General features: G+C 31.6%; 2 protein-coding genes across 2 annotated transcripts in view; one reads left to right on the forward strand and one right to left on the reverse strand.

Annotated features, from left to right (window-relative positions):
- The first annotated feature begins 1,419 nt into the window (after window positions 1–1,419).
- Window positions 1,420–2,837, forward strand: LOC111503624 (DNA replication complex GINS protein PSF1). The gene is made up of 3 exons (XM_023157975.2): window positions 1,420–1,737; window positions 2,141–2,205; window positions 2,260–2,837. The coding sequence occupies exons 1-3, from the start codon at window positions 1,657–1,659 to the stop codon at window positions 2,708–2,710; spliced, it is 597 nt and encodes a 198-aa protein (XP_023013743.2). The 5' UTR covers window positions 1,420–1,656; the 3' UTR covers window positions 2,711–2,837.
- A 12,492-nt stretch (window positions 2,838–15,329) lies between these two features.
- The window catches only part of LOC111503622 (uncharacterized), a 56,142-nt gene continuing 50,740 nt past the window's right edge, over window positions 15,330–20,731 (reverse strand). The window contains exon 7 of the mRNA XM_074173071.1: window positions 15,330–15,671. Coding sequence (XP_074029172.1) covers window positions 15,489–15,671 — 183 coding nt within the window. The 3' untranslated portion in view covers window positions 15,330–15,488. The remainder of the gene's footprint in view (window positions 15,672–20,731) is intronic.

A 20,731-nucleotide genomic window follows, 5' to 3' on the forward strand; every position in this document is an offset into this window, starting at 1 on the left:
AAACTCACGATAGTAAGTAGTGTGAAATTGTGAAATTGTAACTGTGTTATTAATTTGTTTACAATTTTTTAGTAATTTCTGAAGAAGTAAATAAACATTTTCGAAAGCATCTTCAAAATAGACTGCAACCTCACAAACAGAAATAGGTTTCCGCGGTCAGTAATTTGATATACTGTTCTCCGGGTTGAACCGCGTCTGTAATTTTCATGGTTTCGACGTTTTGGCTCCTGCTTTGGAGCCATTCTCAAGAATCACTTATATTTGTACTTACATGACTCGAGGACGAGGTCGTAACCTCCCTCCCAAGTCTCGTTAGTAGTTCTATGTTTGCTTAGAGTGAAACACAGCAAACATAGAACATGAATGAAAGAAAGAAATTAATTTTAAAATAAGTAACTCCATATATAGATGTGTAGGTCATGCAAAGAAGAAACTTTCAGACACAGACTGGAAGAAAAACCCCTCCTGAAACAGCTACTGTCATATAAACATTGAAATAAATACTTTTATATGAACACTGAATCATAGAAAAAACACTTTTCTCTACTTAGTTAATATTCCAGACATTCGTAATGAAATCAAATCAGATATCATTCACAGGATTTCTACACAATATATTAAATGGAGGGTAAAAATTTTACTTACATGGAACGCTGTCATCCTCACTGGTAGACATCGTTGTTTCGCCGTAAGACACCTGTCTTGGGACTCTTCAGTACCAATCTGGATAACATTATGAAAAAATTACACAATTCATTCATTAATTACGATTTTTATGTCACGGAATGAGTTTGATCTACTTATGTCATCGATGACATCGTTATGACATTCATTCCCTTATTTGATTAAATCCCAGCCAAATGGAATCTTGTTTAAATTGAAGGGGTTGTATTTGTAGGAGGGAGTAATTTTTGGGATTGTCAAATCACTATCAGAGAAGCTGCTGGGAATTGTCGGCAAATCGGTTGGTTCATGCCATGCAATTTTCCGGAAATTTTGGGCATGAAGCGTTTTATTGTATTTTCAATTCACGTTTTATTGTATAATATAATTGATATTTCAGTTATTCATTCTAATAATTTTATTCCCTCTTTCATAGATTTCGAATCATAGAAGAATTATATTAGACAATGGAAGTCCGAACTAATAAAATTCCCCGTGAAAAGTTGTCAGCCACTTTCGAACACCCTTGTATGTATTTTTTGTCTGGTGAATACCTATCAGCAATTGGAAATTGAACGTAGATACTCAAGCCAAAAGCTCCAAATACGCAACAAAGATTCAATTCACATGGACTAAGCGTCTACGACAACAACATAACATCCGTCATGCAATAGAAGGAGACTGGTCTATTGCACTGTAAGGGAAGCAAAGAACGTAAAAAAAAGAAGAAGAGTTTTGTTTTTTTTAAGGAAAAATGATTCCCGCCAAATATCTGAGACCAAAGGAAGCAGAGTCACGGCATAGGTTATGCTGTGGCTGCTGTGGCAAAGTAGATAATAGTACTGTAATACTACTGTGACCAAAAAGATTATGCTTCCCAATGCAAAAGAACGATATTTGTGGACCTATGGCCTATCAACCGAGCTGAATTTTAAACCAAATCGTATGATATAGTTCTTATAAATTATTATAACTGCTGATTTTTTTCTTTTAATGAAAAAAATGTATGGAGAAAAGGCATACAGTTTAGTGAAAGAACTAGCGCGTTGTGAAGACAACCTACCACCTTATAATGTATGTTTTAATTGCATTATTTTACTCACAGAAAACAAAATTGTCAAATCCAACCTAACTGAGATGGAATATTAATAAAATTTGTCATTTATTTTCAATTGATTTGAAGTGATTTCTCTTTTTTAGAGTTTGATATAGTTTATCACAAATGTAAAATCATAAAATTTGAAGTTAATGAACATAAGTTTTCACAGCTATACTTTTTCATGGAAAATATAATATAATTCTCTCCAGATGTTGAAGTTCATTGTCCAGTCTGTTTTGGAATATGTTTATTTTATTAGCTTCACTCAGTTCCTTCCACAAATACACAACCTAGTTGGGTTTTTTAATTAAAATATACACTTTATATTTCTTTGAATAAATCATTTCTGAAATTTGTATTTTCTTCATATTTTTTCAGACAGATTTGGTGAATGCTGTTTGTAATGAAGTAAAACAGCTTGTAGAAGAAAATGAGCAAGATGCGTAAGTAAGTCATTGTTTGACTTGGAAATAGACATAATTAATTTTTTTATGTAGAATGACATCTGCTGAGCAATCATCGGTGGGGGGATCAGTAGTACCTACCATCAAAATTCGACATGCAGCTGTAAAAAGGAATGTGCGTTGCTTAATGGCATATCACTATAACAGACTAAAATGTTTACGCACAATGCGGTGGGAATTCGGAAGTATTTTACCCACCGAGATCAAGGCAAATCTAAGTGCATCTGAAATAGATTGGTTCTCAAAGTATTCTAGATCTCTTGCAGCATATATGAGGTCTATTGGCGAAGAGGGAGTTAATCTGTCTGTTGACTTGAAGCCACCAAAAGCCCTTTATGTAGAAGTGCGATGCTTGGTAGATTATGGAAGATTTGAACTGAATGATGGATCTGTGGTACTATTGAAAAAAGATAGTAGACACTATCTGCCTCGGAGTGAATGTGAAGAGTTGATCAGACAAGGAGTTTTTGAACATATTATATAAAAGAACAATATTAACTCATGTTTGTTTTATATACTTCAATAACAAAAATGTAAGCGTTTATAATGTCTCCATTGCTTTTTTCTTGTTATTAGTTATTCATCTATAAATATTAATTATGAAAATAAAATATTCATTTCTACATAAAGTAAACTTAATTTTGAATAGTTAGTTTTTACTCACAAAATTGAACATCGATAAGACTGAATGTATAGATTTTTGAGGGCATCAAGATGGGAATCTTGCACCTTGAACATTTGACAATCTCAATATTAACCAATCTACTGAAATATCTTCAGGGTGTTATTATTTATTTATTAATTCGTATCTGCATATCTAATAAATCAACGTACATAGGGAAACGCAGTACATAGTATCAGGAAAGCCATAATTTTCCCGTTTGTTGTTAACAAAATTCCAAAAGCTTTTCATGTTTGATGCCAAGTTATTTTCAATTCATTTAATATAATCATGACAAATTTTTGACGCCAGTTTGCATCGGGCTCTGAAATCTGAAAATATTTGGTAGTCATCCCAAGATTTACTAAGTTTATATGCTTTATAAGCTTTTTTCTTTTCAATAATGAGTTTCTTCAAATCATTGTTGAACCAACGGGGAAATTTTGACTTAGTTTGCCTAACATACGGTACAAAGTTTCATATACCCTCATACAAAAAATTATAAAAAATGTTTGTAACCGCATTTATATCTGTTATATTTCTCAAATTATATTCCCAATAAATACCAGCTAAATAATAATTCAATCCAAAATAATCAGCTTTCTTAAAATCAAAGTAGAAATATTCATACTCTAGTTCCTTATAATTATTCACTATTGATAGAGTCATTGTTAATGCTGGGTGATGAGCATCGCATGGCAACAAGCAGTCATTACATACGTCTACGGTACAGTTGTGTGGTTACTTTGCAAAAATCAAATCTAACATTACACCGTAACAGTTATTTTTATCATTTACTTGAAAGAGATTTTGAAAAGAAAAACTATCAACTATTGCTTGGGCTGTATAGTTGCTATTATCAAGAGTTAATACCCCTAGCTCGTCGTTAAACCAGCTTATGTTTGGTAAGTTGTAATCACCTAGTAAAAACAATTTACATTGAGGAAACCTTTCAATTACGCTATCAACACTAGCACAATGGTCCACATAAAGTTCCAAATTTGATGCTGGGGGTAAATAAACAGCTCCAATGATGATCTCATTATGACCGATTTCTGATAAAACAAAAGTTTGATCCAATTTTGCGCTTCTACGGCAATGGATCTTGAAGGAAATTTATTTTTAACTGCCACAAGAACACCACCACCTCTAGATTTCGAGCTTATTAAAGGAGATCGATCTTTTCTATATATAGTGTAGCCTGTTAATCCAATTTCTTCATTATCAATGCTATCATTCAGCCAACTCTCCGTAAAAACTATAATGTCGTAGTCAGTCAATGCCATGTTTTGCTCGAGGTCCCTTAGTTTTGTTCTAATGCCACGTACATTTTGATAGTATATTTTTATATTACTATTTTCATTGAACAGGTTACCCTTTTTTAGTTTTTTTTACAATTTTTGGAGATCCATTAATGTATCTTACTGTAATATTGTCCTCCCCATTCGTTACTCTAGTACTTAGTTGTTCTCTTATATCCTTGAGATGATTGCGTTGTGTTATGGTTAGATCTGAACTAACTCTAACACCTGATTGTCGAATTCTAATCTTGTTTTTAAGAATTTGCAATACATCGTCTTTATTTTCCAGTAGAACTTTAACGGGTCTGGTAGTATTATTTGGTTTTCCTACACAGCTTACTTTCTTCACTTCAGTATCCAAGCCCATACTGACAATGATTTCTTTAATTTTATTGGTATCATGATTTATTTTATCACTAATGGTGGCAGCATTAGATTCTGGAATATCGCTCTTTTGCGACGTTCTTCTAGTTCGTAGATCATGGTTTCCATGGCTGCAGCTGGATTTTGATAGGAATCAGCCACTGGAATGGAATTAATTTTGTTGACCAGCTCATTAACCTTATTCTTATGGCTGTCTTAGAGAATATTTATGATTTCCAAAGCTGAACATTGCAGTCCGAATGGTTTCAGGTTTCCTGAGACAGAAGAGCGACTGCTGGTTGGTGGGTGCAATCATTGCCCTGTTGGCTGGTACATACCAGTCTAACTGATGAAGCTACCATGTAGCGAAAATCTTAAATAAAATTTATCGTGAAAATTCTATAATAATTATCATAGGCAGTGTTATTAATCTGAAGAAAGGTTGGTTGGGTAAAAACAATTGTTTTCTTGCCGACGTTTCGAATTTAATTAAATTCTTCTTCAGGGCTCGAAAAGTAGTTTCTTGGTATTGATAATGTTATTATTGCAAAAACTATCAGACATATTAGATACATATAAAAAAAACTTTGTAACAACCAAATTTCTGAGACGACACCAATACAAAAGGACAAAATAATTGATTCGCTTGATTTGAAAATCCGTGTGCAGATACTCTTGAACTTCTGCACTATTCTCAAACAACTGACCAATCTAAGAATCTATAGCATTAATATTCATAGTTTATTCACAAAAAGTTTTGGCTATTTTATCTTGTGTTATTAAAAATAAAGAATGTTTTGGCATGAAAGTTTTATTGAATATACAAGCTCAAATATAGTGATTTGATCTATAAGACTTTTTAGTAATTTAGCAAGATATTTTGAATTATTATGATGCTCAATAGGATTTTCATTCTGTCATTGGTATCTTAACTTTCGTCACCAAAGACTATATAACTTTCGTTAATTTTTAGTCTGATGATGAATACTGTTTCTTAAACGTATAACACAAAACCATTATTATGTCGTTTTAGTTATTATGCGTCCTAATTGGTTCAAGAATTGATCCATTTTTTTATAATACCAGTCGAACTGGTGATAGGTATGTGGAATTTATGAGAGCTGCCAAGGCCACTTGTCTGTCGAATGCTATTTTCATTGATTCATGTGTGTTAGTTTTTGCCAATATATCCACACAAAGATCAACTGCGTAGATTTCCTTTGAAATATGATCGCATTGATCTCTAGACAGGTTGATATCTCTGTCCTGGGTTTACAACTGCACTAGAACCATAATCCATCTGTTAACCAATAACACTTAATATTTCCTTCTCCCGGAGGATCCAGTCTGTGTAAGGTAGTTCGCAGTTGATAGTTGTAGACCATAAGTCGGAGGTCATTTCCAAAAAGCTGTGAGTTTCAGTGTCAGTCAGTAGTCTGCTACACTTCACTTATGACTGTTTTGTGCCACTGGAGATATACACAATTTACTATGCCTATTACCTGCTACCATTTCCCTTCAGAAAAATATGGAGTTAGATATACTACAGCCCGAGTCATTTGCTGTAAAGCTTTTAGGTATTGCCACACGATTTCCTATAGTGTGGATTTTTCCGGGTAAGTATTCCAGGCGAGTTTTTTTATTAGATAATACCTAGATATTTCACCTCTACTGTAATTGGAATAACCTCACCATTGGAAGGAAGTAGTGTTATAATATTGTATTATATTGTCTTGTTTTTATTATCCCAAGAAACATTGAATATTTGTGAATAGGGATTAACTAACTTAACTGAAGATACAAATTTAACAAATTTTTGAAATATTGAACAAGAAAACGCAAGTGATATTGAGTTTATGAATATGTATTCAAAACTAAAATGAAAATTTAAAAAAATTATAAAATATTGAATGAAAAACAAGTAAAATAATTAATATGAGCACGTAAAAGTATCCAGATTAATTATAAAAACATTTAGATGATTTTGGTTGGTTTCCGGGTTTTGCCATGGCCTTCTTTGGTTACAATCTCCAAACGTTTCAACTGCAACTATGGCAGTCATTTTCAGTGGTGTGGTCGAAGTACTCATCTTGACTTTTCCTACATTTATATGATTCTGGCTATATGAAAAAACATTCGTTACTTTTTCAATTGATTTCTGATATTGACTGCAGTTTTGGATTTCATTTTTTCAGGAATTGTATTATATATTATAATTCCATCATGATAAATCGATTTCTGTTCAAAATTAGTTAGATTTGAAATTATTAACTGATAATAATTTTGTTTGTCTAGTGTTATGAATGAATATTATTAATTTCTATGAAATTTATTTGAAAAATTTTTGTTTTCTTTGTTATTGAATGAATGAAACAACAATTTTTTGGGAAAGAAAGGTTTTGACTTTCTTCTTCTCCATCTTTATACAAAAAAATTTATAAATCTTCTGAAGGAAGGAAGCCTTTCTTTCCCAAAAATTAATCTCTCCTAAAAATATAGGTACCTATCTCTTTCATTTCAAAGACATTTTTTGTTTGTATAGTTATTCAAATCTAATAGATTATTTGGTTTATACAAATTTACCACAGGTTCTGAGTATGATAATTTATATATGCATTTAATAGTTTTATTTTGTAAAAGTTTTGTAGTGGACTTATTGTCTGATCCCCAAAAAGAAATAAGATAATGCAGTTTGTGAGTGTATAAAACTGAAATATTTTCATAAACTACACTGATTTGATCTTCACAAATTTTATTTGAAAAATATAGGTATATCACAATGTTTCGCTAACACATTAACTTTATCAAGTGATATTTTTCAAAAATTTAAGAGGGATATAGTTCCTGATTTCGAATAGAATACCAATGTGGATTCTACCGTTTTTTCGAATAATTTTAATATGTTTTTCCACGATAATTTTTCATCATTATATAATCCAAGGAATTTAATAGAATTGGTATAAATTGTTGAATTTTTATTAATAATTATTGGATTGGCACGATTGTTCAATAATCTCTTAGAAATAGTCATTTAAGAACATTTTTGGAAATTTGAAATTAATTTATTTTCTTGTAGCAACCTGAAATTGTTTTTATTTCATTATGAATTTTGTTGAAGTTATCCGAAGAGTATCTATATAATTGTTGTATCATCAGGAAATAATTCAACTGATCCCTTATTCAGAGGTAATGACCCCCACAAAATCCTTATGGAATTTGGGTCTGGGTGGATTTTTTTTAGTCTCAGAACAGACTATTCATTTTCGAAACCGGGAACGACATTTTTACATGTTTCATTGTAGATAATGTTGCATATGATTATGCTCTTTTATAAAAAAAATCTTCACCCGTCTCATCTTCCCCCCACCCAATGCATCGTCGGATGTTTGAATATGCTTGAATTAGGGAAATAGCACTTGGATTTTTCTGAATTTTTGATATGATGCAGTTCATGTTATTGTGGATAGAAATTAATCAGTTTTAATTATCATATCCTTAGGGAGAAAAGCTTTAATCAATGCTAAGATTTATCAATCAGAATATTGGTTTTAACTCAATAACAAGAGAACAGTAGGTATATGCAAAATCACATGCCATATTTTGCCAATAGACTGTATAACCCTGAGCCTAATGTTCAGAAAGCAATTGTTTACACTGATTCTACTTATGCCTATATTCTGAAGTGCAGTAATTTTAGAGTTTTGAGGCAGTTGTATAGTACACAGAGACATGTCTTGAAATCGGTTTTAATGGTAGCTACATGCCTGCGTGATCTCTTTCATATTTATTCCTTTTAGTACTTGTTCATCATTGTTACGGCTGTCTGAAAAGTATGGTCCTTGTATATCCAAAATATCTGGAATTCGATTTTCAATTATCGGAAATCATCGACTTTATGTTGATGATAGACACTACCAGCACTGACGAGTGCCCAAACAGCCTGAAACTGGTCTGCAAGTGTGTTCCAACAATTGAAAATCTATTGCGGCAGTTGTATCACCAACAGCATATGCAGGAACAACTTCAGTGGAGAATCTTATACTGACACCTGTTGGATATAATCTAACGCCCTTCGTGGTATTAGCCAGGAGAGTAATTGTTTTCTGATAGGTGTCAGTGCATTAACCTATAGTAAAGGTAAGTTGAGACTGACCTGAACGAATTATTTTTTTAGATAATTTGATTTACAGCTAGTCTCCAAGTGTACCAACTCAATTTGTGAAATCTTTGTAATAATAGACTCGGCTGGATTTTAGATTTCTGATATCTTTTTAATTCAAACATATATGATTTTAGATATCTGTCAAGTTGAGCTGGCTCCATCCTACATTTTTTATTTTTATTTATTTATTTCATTTTATTGATACACAAAAATACAGAAAATAATAATAAAACACCAACAAAGAAATCGATATAAAGACAGTAATTGCAGTACATAAAGTAGTGTATAAAATAGCATCTAAGTGACTTGACACTTGTGTTTTGCTACAAAGTAAGTAATACTAATTAATATAAAATTACAGTTGTCTACAGAGAGTTAGGAAACAATTTAGTTTCATAGTATCAATTGGTGTTCTAATATTTTGACAAATTCAAAGTAAGTTTCGAAGATAATTTTTTTAATTCTATAGAGGAGGTTTTATAATTTTCAATACATTTTATCCTTAGGGGTAGAATATTACAAATTTTAGTCTGTAAGTTAAAAAGCGATGACAAATATTTTTATTGAATTTTGGAGTAAGTAACAATTTCTTTTTTGTTTTCCTAGTAATATTAACTATGGGAACATAATCATGAAATGTTTTATTTTTGAATGCATATTCGAAAATTGCTAAGATCTTCTGAATATATAAGATTAATGTGATATGAGCTTCTTTTCTTCAATTTTATTTTCAGAATATAGTTCTGTTAAGTTTTTACAAGAACATTTTATACATTGCTCTCCACACCAGAATACCATAACAAAAAGTGATTCAGTTAGAGATTTGTAAATTAGTATGAGTATATTTTTTGATAGAAACTTTCGTAGCGGGTAAAATTTATATATTAGCTTCCTATTTTTTTTTAGATAATCAACATGACTACTCCATTTTGAATTATTGTCAATAATTATACCCAAATACATGACCTCGTTTATCTCTTTGATTTCTTCCATCATACCTGGAATTTTTATGTTAGAGAAATTAGGTATGTTTGATGATGTTATAGAGAAAACAAGATAGTGGGTTTTACTAATGTTTAATGAAAGACGAATACATACTCAACCATTTATGAATGTTTTCCATGCTTGACTGAACAGAATATTTGGTTTCACTTAATGTATCGTTAATTTTCACACATTGTGAAACCAAAATGATCCAGTACGTTAAGAAGTATTTTATGATTAACAGTGTCAAATGCCTTTTCTAAGTCTAGAAACACAATACATTTTCTGTTTTCATCAAGTCACTCTGTTATACTTCTGATAACATTATACATAGCATCAGTAGTAGCTGTACCAACATTACTTAACTCAAAGACGTTAACAAAACTGTTTATTACGCTGATAGGTCTGTAATTACTAATTTTGGTTTTGTCATCAGTTTTATGAATTGATTTGATTATAGAAGATCTGAACTGAGTAGGTATATGTCCCTTTTGGATGATCAAATTGAATAAATGTTTAAGGGGTTGAAGGTTACTTGGCTCAGTTTAATTACTTCAGAAGTTATTCTGTCTACGCCAGGGAAAGTGTTATTTTTTAATGTAGATATTAGCTCTATCAATTCATTTTCTGTTATTGGGTTGAGAAACATGGAATTGGAATTTATTTCTATATTTTCATTAATTGTTAATGCAGTATAAATGTCGTTAACCATTTTTAAGCCGACATTACTAAAATAATTATTACAATAATTTGCCATTGATTTGTTGTCACTAAATATAACACCTTTGTATATAGACTAACTCTATATACAAAGATAACACCATTTTCATCAGCAATCTGTAAGATAGTTTTGTTATTGTTTTCTTCATTGGTAGCTTCTGATATTATCTGATAAGTTTTTTTAGATTATTTTTACTGTTTTCAATTTGTTTCAAATAATTTTTATTCAGTAGTTTATTTCTATAAGTTTAATATTCTTATTACAATTCGTATGTGAGGTGTTTGTTTGGTTGATTCTTTAATTTGCCCCTATTTCTAATTGATATAATTAAGCCTTCCGTTATCCGTGGTTTTATTTTTATGTTTTTTGTACCATAATTATATACTTTTGGAATTTTCAATAGCATTATTAAATGTATTTAAGAAGAGATCTTCAAGAATATATGAATTATAAATAAATTTTTGTTATTGTTAGGTTTTTGAGAAAAAAAGTGATAAATGTATGATTTAGTTTCAGAAGTAATTCTTGTAGGATTCACTATGTATGGCACAAATTCATATTTAGCTAGTACAGAAAGATATTTATTTACATAAATATTGTTTTCATTTAATAAAATAATACTGATATCACCAATAAGAACATCTATTTTGTTGGTCTAGTTTTAGTCCAGATTTAAATCAAGTTCATCAATAAACGAGACCAGGTTAGTTGGGTTAGGCCTGTATAGGGCAATTATTTTACAGGATGCATTATTAAATTTATGATACTTAATGAGACATCACATATATAGTCAATTTGTGATTGGAAATATTGTAGTTAAGGTTTGATTTGATTAAAATCAAAACACCATCGTTTCTCTTAAAATCACCATCATTATGTATTGTTAATAACCTGGTATATTGAGGTTATTTAAAGATACATTTTTATAGCATTCACTTAAATCAAAAATGTCACAAGTTAAATAATATTTTTCAATGAGTGCCAGTAACTCATCAAAGTTTTTGTTAGCATTTCGGATATTAAAGTGTGTAATGTTGGGCAGTTTATGTTTTTCAGGGTGATGATGGTAAAAGCATTCAAGTGGATGAACATTTAAATGAGAATGGGTTTATTAGAATGCGCATTTACTCAAGATATACCAGGCTCTCTAAACATCAGCTTTGGATTGCTTTTAACCCCAACATGCAAGATAAAGTAGAGAATGCGCCAATTTTAGTATATTACTGCACTTGCAAAACGGGGCAAGAAATTTGGGTTCTTGTGCACATGTGGCAAGTGTGGTATGGTTCTTGTCAGATACCCATGAACGACGCTATTAAATGTAGTAATGGATGCCGCCAACAGGCCTGCACAAATTGATCCAAATGAAACACCACCACAAATTCAAATTGTTGATGTTTGAATTTGTACAAAGTCTCTGATGGCAAGGAAGTACTGGATTGAGGAATGTGACAGTACATAATATAGGCATGATACGTTGGGCGGCAAGGCCTAAGTGTCACCAGCGGCAATAGCCTGACACATAGAGGCGGAGGTTTAGTGAGTAGCCCTGACATCGAAGAATCAGTATAGTTAGTGAGTAGCCCTGACATGGGAAAATCAGTGGAGTCTCACAGTAGGTCTTGTGTTTTGAGACTCATTACCTCTCTATAAAAGAGGTCCTTCACCTCATACGAAAAAAAAAATCGCGTCATCCACTTTCCCTTTCTTTGAAAAGGAGAGGTATACATGAACAAGTATGATTTTTCTAATTTGAGCTGAATAAAACATTAATAATAGGGGTTGAGGGTTAGGGGGAGGTTTCTTCTTATGAAAGATTACAATAATCTAAAATTAAACAAGTACAAATATCATACCCGCCTATAATAGTCTATTCTAAGCAAGATATATCTTTAACGCCTCCTAGCATCAAAACTATCCACTTTTGGGGTTTATCACCTAGTTAATTTCTATTCACAATAACATGAACCGCATCATATTGAAAATTTAAAAAAATCAGCGAATTTTTTAGTTTTCTTCCCCTCGGAGGAGGGGAGAGCTTTTCATGGCTTTCCCCTCCCCTGCGATTTCCCTAATTCAAGCATATTCAAATATCCGAGGATGAATTTCAGAATAATTCAGATATAATTTTTTTGCGTTTCATAATAGGTGGGGGGAACCTTTTTTCATGAAAGAGCACAATCTTATGCAACATGAAACGGGTGAAAATGTTATTACTGGTTTTGGTCGGTCGGTAGCCGGGCGGTTCGACGTAGGTGCTTTGTTCACTCAGTCAATCGGTCGATGTGAGTCGATGGTTCAAGCCCCAGGCTGAACGCTCGATTTTCACTTGCTATCGTCCAACTCGTGTTAGGAATCACACGTAATCACCATCGTAAGTACTTAGCTCGCACAAGTTTCGACTTCTGAGGGTTGTAGTTCGTAGAGGTGCGATAACTGGTTAACGGAAAAAACATATTTTAAACATATATTTTTCAAAATAAATCGTCTATTCTGAGCAAGGGGTGATTTTAACGCCCTCCATCAACAAAACTATCCATTTTTGGGGTTTATCACCTTATTAATTTCTATTCACAATAACATGAACTGTATCATATTAAAAATTTAAATGGTTGCATCATAAAAAAATTTCATATAGGTTATCCCCCACCCCCTCCCCTCTCTACAGAGGGAGGAGGCGGGGTAATATGAAAAATTGTTATTTCCCTTATTCAAGCATATTCAAACATCCGGCGATGCATTTCAAAGTAATCCAGATATCATTTTTTTGCGTTTCATAATAGGTGGAGGGGGAAGAGAAGATTTTTTTTATAAAAGCATAATCATATGCAACATTATATACAATGAAACAGGTGAAAATGTCCTGTTTCGATAATGAGTAGGCTATTCTGAGAAAGGGGTGATTTTAACGACCCCTAGTGGCAAAGCAATGGTAACATTGATTGGGAATTACATGAGACTATAATATCACATAAAAAATTCAAAAAAAATCCACCGAGACCCAAATTCCATAAGGATTTTGCGGGGTTCTGTGTCAATTAGTTAATGTTTATTTAAAAAAACATTTAATTTTTCTAATGGAATTTTTTTGATTCTCTATGCAAACATACTTGTTGTCTATCACTTATATAATTTACAAACCAATTAAGGATATTCTCTCTAATACCAAAATTATTTAGTTTTGGATCAATATATCATAATGTACAAAAAATGCTTTACACAAACCTAGAAGAGACAAGAGGCCACTTTTTATACTGTCATTAATTTCAGTTCGAATTTTTGAAATGACATCCGTTGGTGCTGCTTCTGGATCTCTAGACTTGCGAAAACCATACTGATTACTATATAAAATATATTTTATGATTCAATCGTTCTAAGAAATAAAATTGGTGAGACTTCAATATTGACTGCTTGTTCAATAATATCATACCCAGAAGCTTTTTTCAGATTCAAATATTCTATTATTTTTAGGGCATCTTGAAATATTTGGGATTTATCTAATTAACTAACAGATTTTTCTTTCTATTAAAGGGAATCATTTCAGTTTAGCTGGAGTTTACAGACATCTGCTCTCTATGGCATCAAGTGTGAACAACGTCCAGTGTTCTTTGGAGGTTATTAAAGACTAACTTTCTCATCTGTCGACATCAGAAATGACCACAGATAAGAGAATAGTACTGCACCCCAAGAGCAGCAGCCCATGCATTCACTATAGTTTCCATTTTTTATGTGTATTAAAATAACTACATACTTAGAAAATAAAACAGTTTCTACGAAAAGTTCCTTTTATTACTACAAGTATACTTATCCAAAGGAATAAAATCACAGATATTTTATTGTATAACAGATACCTAGAGAAAAACCAGTGAATGGTTTTCAGGATTCTTGAATAAAAAGTAGCATATAAAAAATTATCACAAATGTACACTATAAAATTCTTAAGTTAAATACAAATAATGGAACTACCATCATTTTTACAAAAAATAATAACCTGTAAAAAGTGAATCACAAGAAGCAGTTAAATTGCTCCAACCACTAGAAAAGCTGAGCAATTCATGAATGGTATGAGCTGTGTATTATATGAACACTGCACGAAAAAACAGTTTTTAGCTAAATCGCTTTGAATAATTGTTCTCATAAATAAAACACGATACTCCAAGAATAACTAACTTAAAAAATATACACACAGCAAAAGAAGGTTATTGAAGCCTTCAAAAAGTCTTAAAACTATCAGTGACTATTTACAATTATTTTTGCCAAAAATCTTAGTCATATTTTGAAAAATAGTGACATTGCTTCTGTAAGCTGTCAAGGAGGTTTCATCACCCTGTATACAGTTTATAAATTTTTATATAAAGCAGCATATTCACAAAAATATACATGAAAGGAAAATGGCTTCAAAATTTTAGAAGGAGAGGAAATTAATATTTTCAAATATAATTTATAAACTAGCTACTGCCTACAAAAAACCTGCGAATGATTCATACAAGTTATTTTCAAATTTTAATGCTCAATTTGAAAGTAGATACTCTTAATTAAAAGATGATACATAAATGAAGGGAAATCAAGAGAAAAGTATTTCTCAATGCTTGTACTCAGAAAAGCAAATCTCAACATCTACAAATCAAGTGAGAAAAAGCTTGTACTTTGACTACTCATTAGCATAACATTCCAAAATTCTAACTTTATAGTAAACACTTTGATAATGCATATTCAACTGAACTAGATGTTCCAAAATATGCCTCAAGACACTTTTTTTACATACCACATTCCATTTCAATTATTCAAAGTGGTCCATAAAGTATATTAGCTCAGTAAGAAGAAAAGTAAGGTAAAGTAATCAATAGAACATTGCACAGTTACCAAAATATTTATCTTTGAACTAAAAACCATACTCACTCATAACACAAATCTGCTTTGAAAATATAATTTCCTTAATGGTTCAACAACGGGATTGGGATATGTAATATATTACACTTCAAAACAACAGAAAAATTAATCCATCCGTACAGTACTGAGAACAAAACAGTTTTATAAATATAAAAACTGAATTCTAAGGACTACAAATTATTATGACACTACATCAATTTCTCTTGGCGATGCTAGAGTGGATGGAACAACTTGAATAATATTGTGAGATGGAGAATTTCCCAATGGTTGTCTTACTCTATTCTCAGCATTCTCTTTAGCTTCTGTAGTGGCTTGTTTGATGGCTTCTTTGTAAGGCCCTTTTTTCTTTTTGTTATGCCTAATCTGTGGAATGAAGTCATACGGTTATTCAGACAATTAAAATAAATAGACTGATATTTATTTATGTGTATATATATATATATATATATATATATATATATATATATATATATATATATATATTTATATATGTCGAAATATATATAACGAAACGAACGAAATATATATAACTGTCATCTTCTAGGCACTCCTGAAACTGAACTTGTCATCCTGTCGTCTGCCTCTTTATACGGTCAGAGCGTCTTAACTCAGGTATTTCAGATACTTTAGGTAAATTTGCCTGTATTTGTACTGCATCAGGTACTCTTTTTTGTGTTAGATCTTCTCTAGGAATGTGTATGGTTTTGTTTAATATACTGAATGTGAGGTCTCTTGTTATGTTTTGATTTGTACTTGTTCCTCAATAAGTGATTTATGTTAAATTTATGGATGTTCAAGTTTTCCCAAATGTCCATGCGGTTTCCCTTGTTGACTTGTTTTATGAGTTTTATGTTCTCTGGTGGGGGGAAATTATGTTTGTTTTGTATGGCGTGTGTTGCGAGGTTTGATTTATATACTATTGGATTTATGTATGCCTTTTTGTGCTTATTGTACCTTTGGATTAGTTTTTTCTTGGTTTGGCCGATATAGAATTTGTTGCAGTCCGAGCATTGTATACTGTATATCTCGTTTTGGTCTTTGTCATCTTCTTTTTCATAGTTGTTTATTTTTTGTGTTATCTTCGTGTTCGGCTTGTATGTGTTGATGTACAGTGGTTTGAAGATGTTTGTTAGTTTTTTGGTGTGGTGTCCTACGTACGTAAATGCTGTCCATCGTTGTGTTGTTTTGTCTGTTGGGGTGGCTTGATCCTTATTCTGTATTTTTGGTTTGATTCTGTTTTCTAGTTTATCTATTGTCTTTTGGGTGTATCCGTTTTCGTCGGCTATTTGGTATATGACTTTCCGTTCTTTGTTTCGGGATTCATTGCTGAGTGGTATCCTTAACATTCTATATATGAATGCGTTATAGGCAGCCATTTTGTGTGATGGTGGATGGTTTGAACTTGCGGGTATGGTGGAGCTTGTTTGTGTAGGTTTCCTGTATATTGCCATTCGAAATTGTGTTTTGTTGTGGTTAGGTTAGGTTATGGTTATGTCCAAGTAGTTAAGTTTTGAATTGTATTCTTCCTCAATGCTAAAACATAGTTTTTGATTTATTTCGTTAATTTATTTTTTTATTTGTTCTATTCTTATTCCATTGTTTTGTGATATGTACAGTCCATCGTCAACGTATCTGAACCATTCTCCATTTTCATCATGTGTTTTTATTATTGTTAAGATCCAATAATATATAAATCAAACCTCGCAACACACGCCATACAAAACAAACATAATTTCCCCCCACCAGAGAACATAAAACTCATAAAACAAGTCAACAAGGGAAACCGCATGGACATTTGGGAAAACTTGAACATCCATAAATTTAAGTCATAAATCACTTATCGAGGAACAAGTACAAATCAAAACACAACAAGACCTCACATTCAATATATTAAACAAAACCATACACATTCCTAGAGAAGATCTAACACAAAAAAGAGAACCTGATGCAGTACAAATACAGGCAAATTTACCTAAAGTACCTGAAATACCTGAGTTGAGACGCTCTGACCGTATAAAGAGGCAGACGACAGGATGACAAGTTCAGTTTGAGGAGTGCCTAGAAGATGACAGTACTACCAACTGTCGAAAGCGCTCGCAGATAATTAATAGAAAATATAAAGCTTCAAATCCTTTTTGTAAAATTTAATATTGAAATACTGAAAATAAAGGAAAATTAGTTGCATCATTCAAAAATATATATACATATATATGGTATTATGTGAATGAAAATCGTTTTGATTTAGATATAAGTGGGGATTTTTTTTACATAATTTATACACGAAACACTTTATTACTAATAAATGTTGTTTTAACGTGTTCTTGATAACCCAGTTTGAAGATAACTCGCAAAACTTTTCTTTGCAGTCCCAACACTCTTTTTGCATGAGGCGAGTGCCCCCAGAATACTAGACCATAAGACATATGGGACCATGAAAAGTGAATGATAAGCAGTGATAATGGTTTCAATAGATGAGATGCCCATTAAACTTCTTATAATATAAATGCTGGTTGCCAATTTTCTGCAAATAAAATCTACATGTTTTTCCCAGGAGACCTTTGGATCCATTTGGAATCCAAGAAATTTAATCAATTCATTTTGGTCTATAGGCAGTTGTTTGTGTGTAAAAAACTAATGTTGCGTTTTATTAGTATTCAATTTTAATTCATTATTGTCAGCCATCTATTAGCATTCGACTCTGCTACTTTCATTTCTTCAACTATAGCCTCGTAGTTTGTATTTTGGAGCATTAATGATGTGTCTTCAGCAAATTGCGTAATCAGAGTCATCTTCAGTCTTGAAATCAATCACATAAATCAAGTATAGAATTGGTCCTAAAACCGAACATTGGTAGACTCCGTTTTTCATTTCTTTGGTAACATATGCCTTATTATTATTCAAAAAAACGTATTGTCTATGTTTCGATAGATATGATCTAACGAAGTTAATTGAGTTTTCCTCAAATTTGAACCACTCCAATTTTTCAAGCAGGATTTCATGTGACACACAATCGAATGCCGCCTGAAGATCACAGAACACTTTTCCTGTGTGGACACGTTGCTGAAATCCTGGAATCTGGACCTGAACCTGGTAATCTGGAATAATGTTATGTACCTCAAGGTGTTCTACTAACTGCGATTTCAGAGCAGATTTAAATATTTTGCCGATTACGGGAAGTATTGAGATGGGTCTCAGTTTACACAATTCTTCGGCATTTTTTTGCTATTGGTTGCTATAGTAATTTTAAGGCAATCAGGAAACGTTACGGATTTTATTGCCTCGTTTATCAACATTGTTAAGGGTGTGATTATGATATTTTTGATTATTTTTATTAAAAAGATATTTAGCTCATAATAGTCAGCACTGGTTTTATTTTTTATTTTGTTTATTATATTTCTAGTTTCGTTAAAGGTTACTTTCCTAAATTTAAAGTTTGGGAAACAGTTAAATATTCCTAGCAATAGAGAAGTTACATGTGATTGAGTTTGTACTATACTGTGTACTATACTGTTTTGTTAATAAAGAAGTCTTTTATGTAATTTTCGTTTAGTTTGATTTCTGGGTGTTTTTTTGTTTTGCCCCTATCTTTATTTATTATATCCCAACACATTTTGTTAATATTATTCGAATCCTTTATTTTCCTGTTATTAAACTCTCTTTTTGTAATTTTCAGTTTTTGTTTGTATACTTTTTGATATTCTTTTTTTAGATTTTTTATATGCATATCATAAGAAATTTGGCATAGTTCTGATACGATCTGTAATTGATTTTTCATCATTTGGAGCTCATTTGTATACCAGGATTTTTTACTGCTTTATTTGTTGTTAATTTAAACTATCATTATATAAATGCAATTATTTTCACTAGTCACTTAATTCTATTGAATACAGTTGTAGACTTACTATTGTTTGTATATTAAAATTTTCTAATTATATTTGGTTATTACAACAATATTTGTATAGTAGTAGTAGTAGTATTTATTGGCCATATTCACATACAGAGTACAATTGACAGGTCAAAAAAGTCGCTGATAGTCATGAGAATATAAGAATTTCACGTTACATAGATAAAAATAAAAAATCTAAGAATATAAGCAAAAAAAAAGAAAACTATATTATACGTATTTACATATTAAAAAACTTAATCGGTGAACATTCGGTGTTTGGATTCCAATGCCAAAAATTCCTCTATAGAAGCTATTTTCCAGGAGGTAATTTTTTGTTGCATTTTTGAAGCTGTTATGGCTATTGATATTCTTTATACGAGTATATTTTGGTAAGTTGTTATAAAGAAATATGCAATTATAAAATGTAAACTTTTAAAATGTTGCAGTTTTATGTTTTGGTATTTCCAATATAGAACTTTTTGTTGGGTAGTTATGATGACTTCCTAACACATTGAAGTCAGAAATGTTACTTTTCAAAATAGTTACACATTTTAAAATGATAATAGAATGGAAGGGCAGAATAGAGTAGTGTTTGAAAACAGTTCTACATGACTTTCTGTATTCCAAATAAAAAATAATCTAATAGTCTAGTGAAAACTCTTTTACATTCAGTAGCCAGTCCTCATGTTGCAATATTATTTGATATATGGCTATATACAAACAAACGCATAGTATAAATTCAACAATCCCTTTTGGTACAAAATTGGTTTCATCTGAAAAATTGCATAGTATGCTTTATTGAGTTGTTTACAAAGTCTATGTGGGAGGAGAAACTGAGGTTTGAGTTAAGCCATGTCCCGATTAACTTGATGCTGTCACTAAATAGATTTTTATAAAAGGTTTTTGTAACTGGCTTTCTCATATGAAAATGTATGCAGGTTGTATTATCAGTATTTAAAATGAGTCGATTTTTTTGGCACCATTGTTTAATTTCATTGAGAGATTTTTCAATATTACTGTACAATTCTTCAAGGGTTTCTCCACAGACTGTAACTAGTGTGTCATTGGCAAACATTGTTAATTGTCCCGCGGTAATATGATTGGGAATATCATTTACAAAAAAGAGAAAAATCAAGGGTCCCAAGGCAGATCCTTGGGGAACACCAAGAGAAGTAGTGCATTCATTCGATAGTTGTTCTACTTTGATAAGAATACTTCTGTGGAAAAGACAAGACTCAAACCATTTCAACAAGATACCTCTTATACCCAGATAAGTAAGTTTTTCAAACATGAATTTTATGTCTAGACAGTTAAAAGCTTTTGAGAAATCGAACATAAGAGATACACCATATTTTCCTTTATCTAAAGAAGTGTAAACATAATTCATGTTTGTGATGTGGCTGATTCCGTTAATTTATTTTTCCTAAAATCATGTTGAGAGAGCGTTAACAGGTCATAGCGTTCTACAAAACTGATTACTACATTGTACACACAGCGTTCAAGCACCTTTCATCAGGTTAGGAAATTCTCCTTTGGC

Source organism: Leptinotarsa decemlineata, unplaced genomic scaffold (assembly GCF_025532065.1).
Source record: "Leptinotarsa decemlineata unplaced genomic scaffold, Ldec_3_MD MMD2_tig00000199_RagTag_RagTag, whole genome shotgun sequence".
Taxonomy (NCBI): Eukaryota; Metazoa; Arthropoda; class Insecta; order Coleoptera; family Chrysomelidae; genus Leptinotarsa; species Leptinotarsa decemlineata.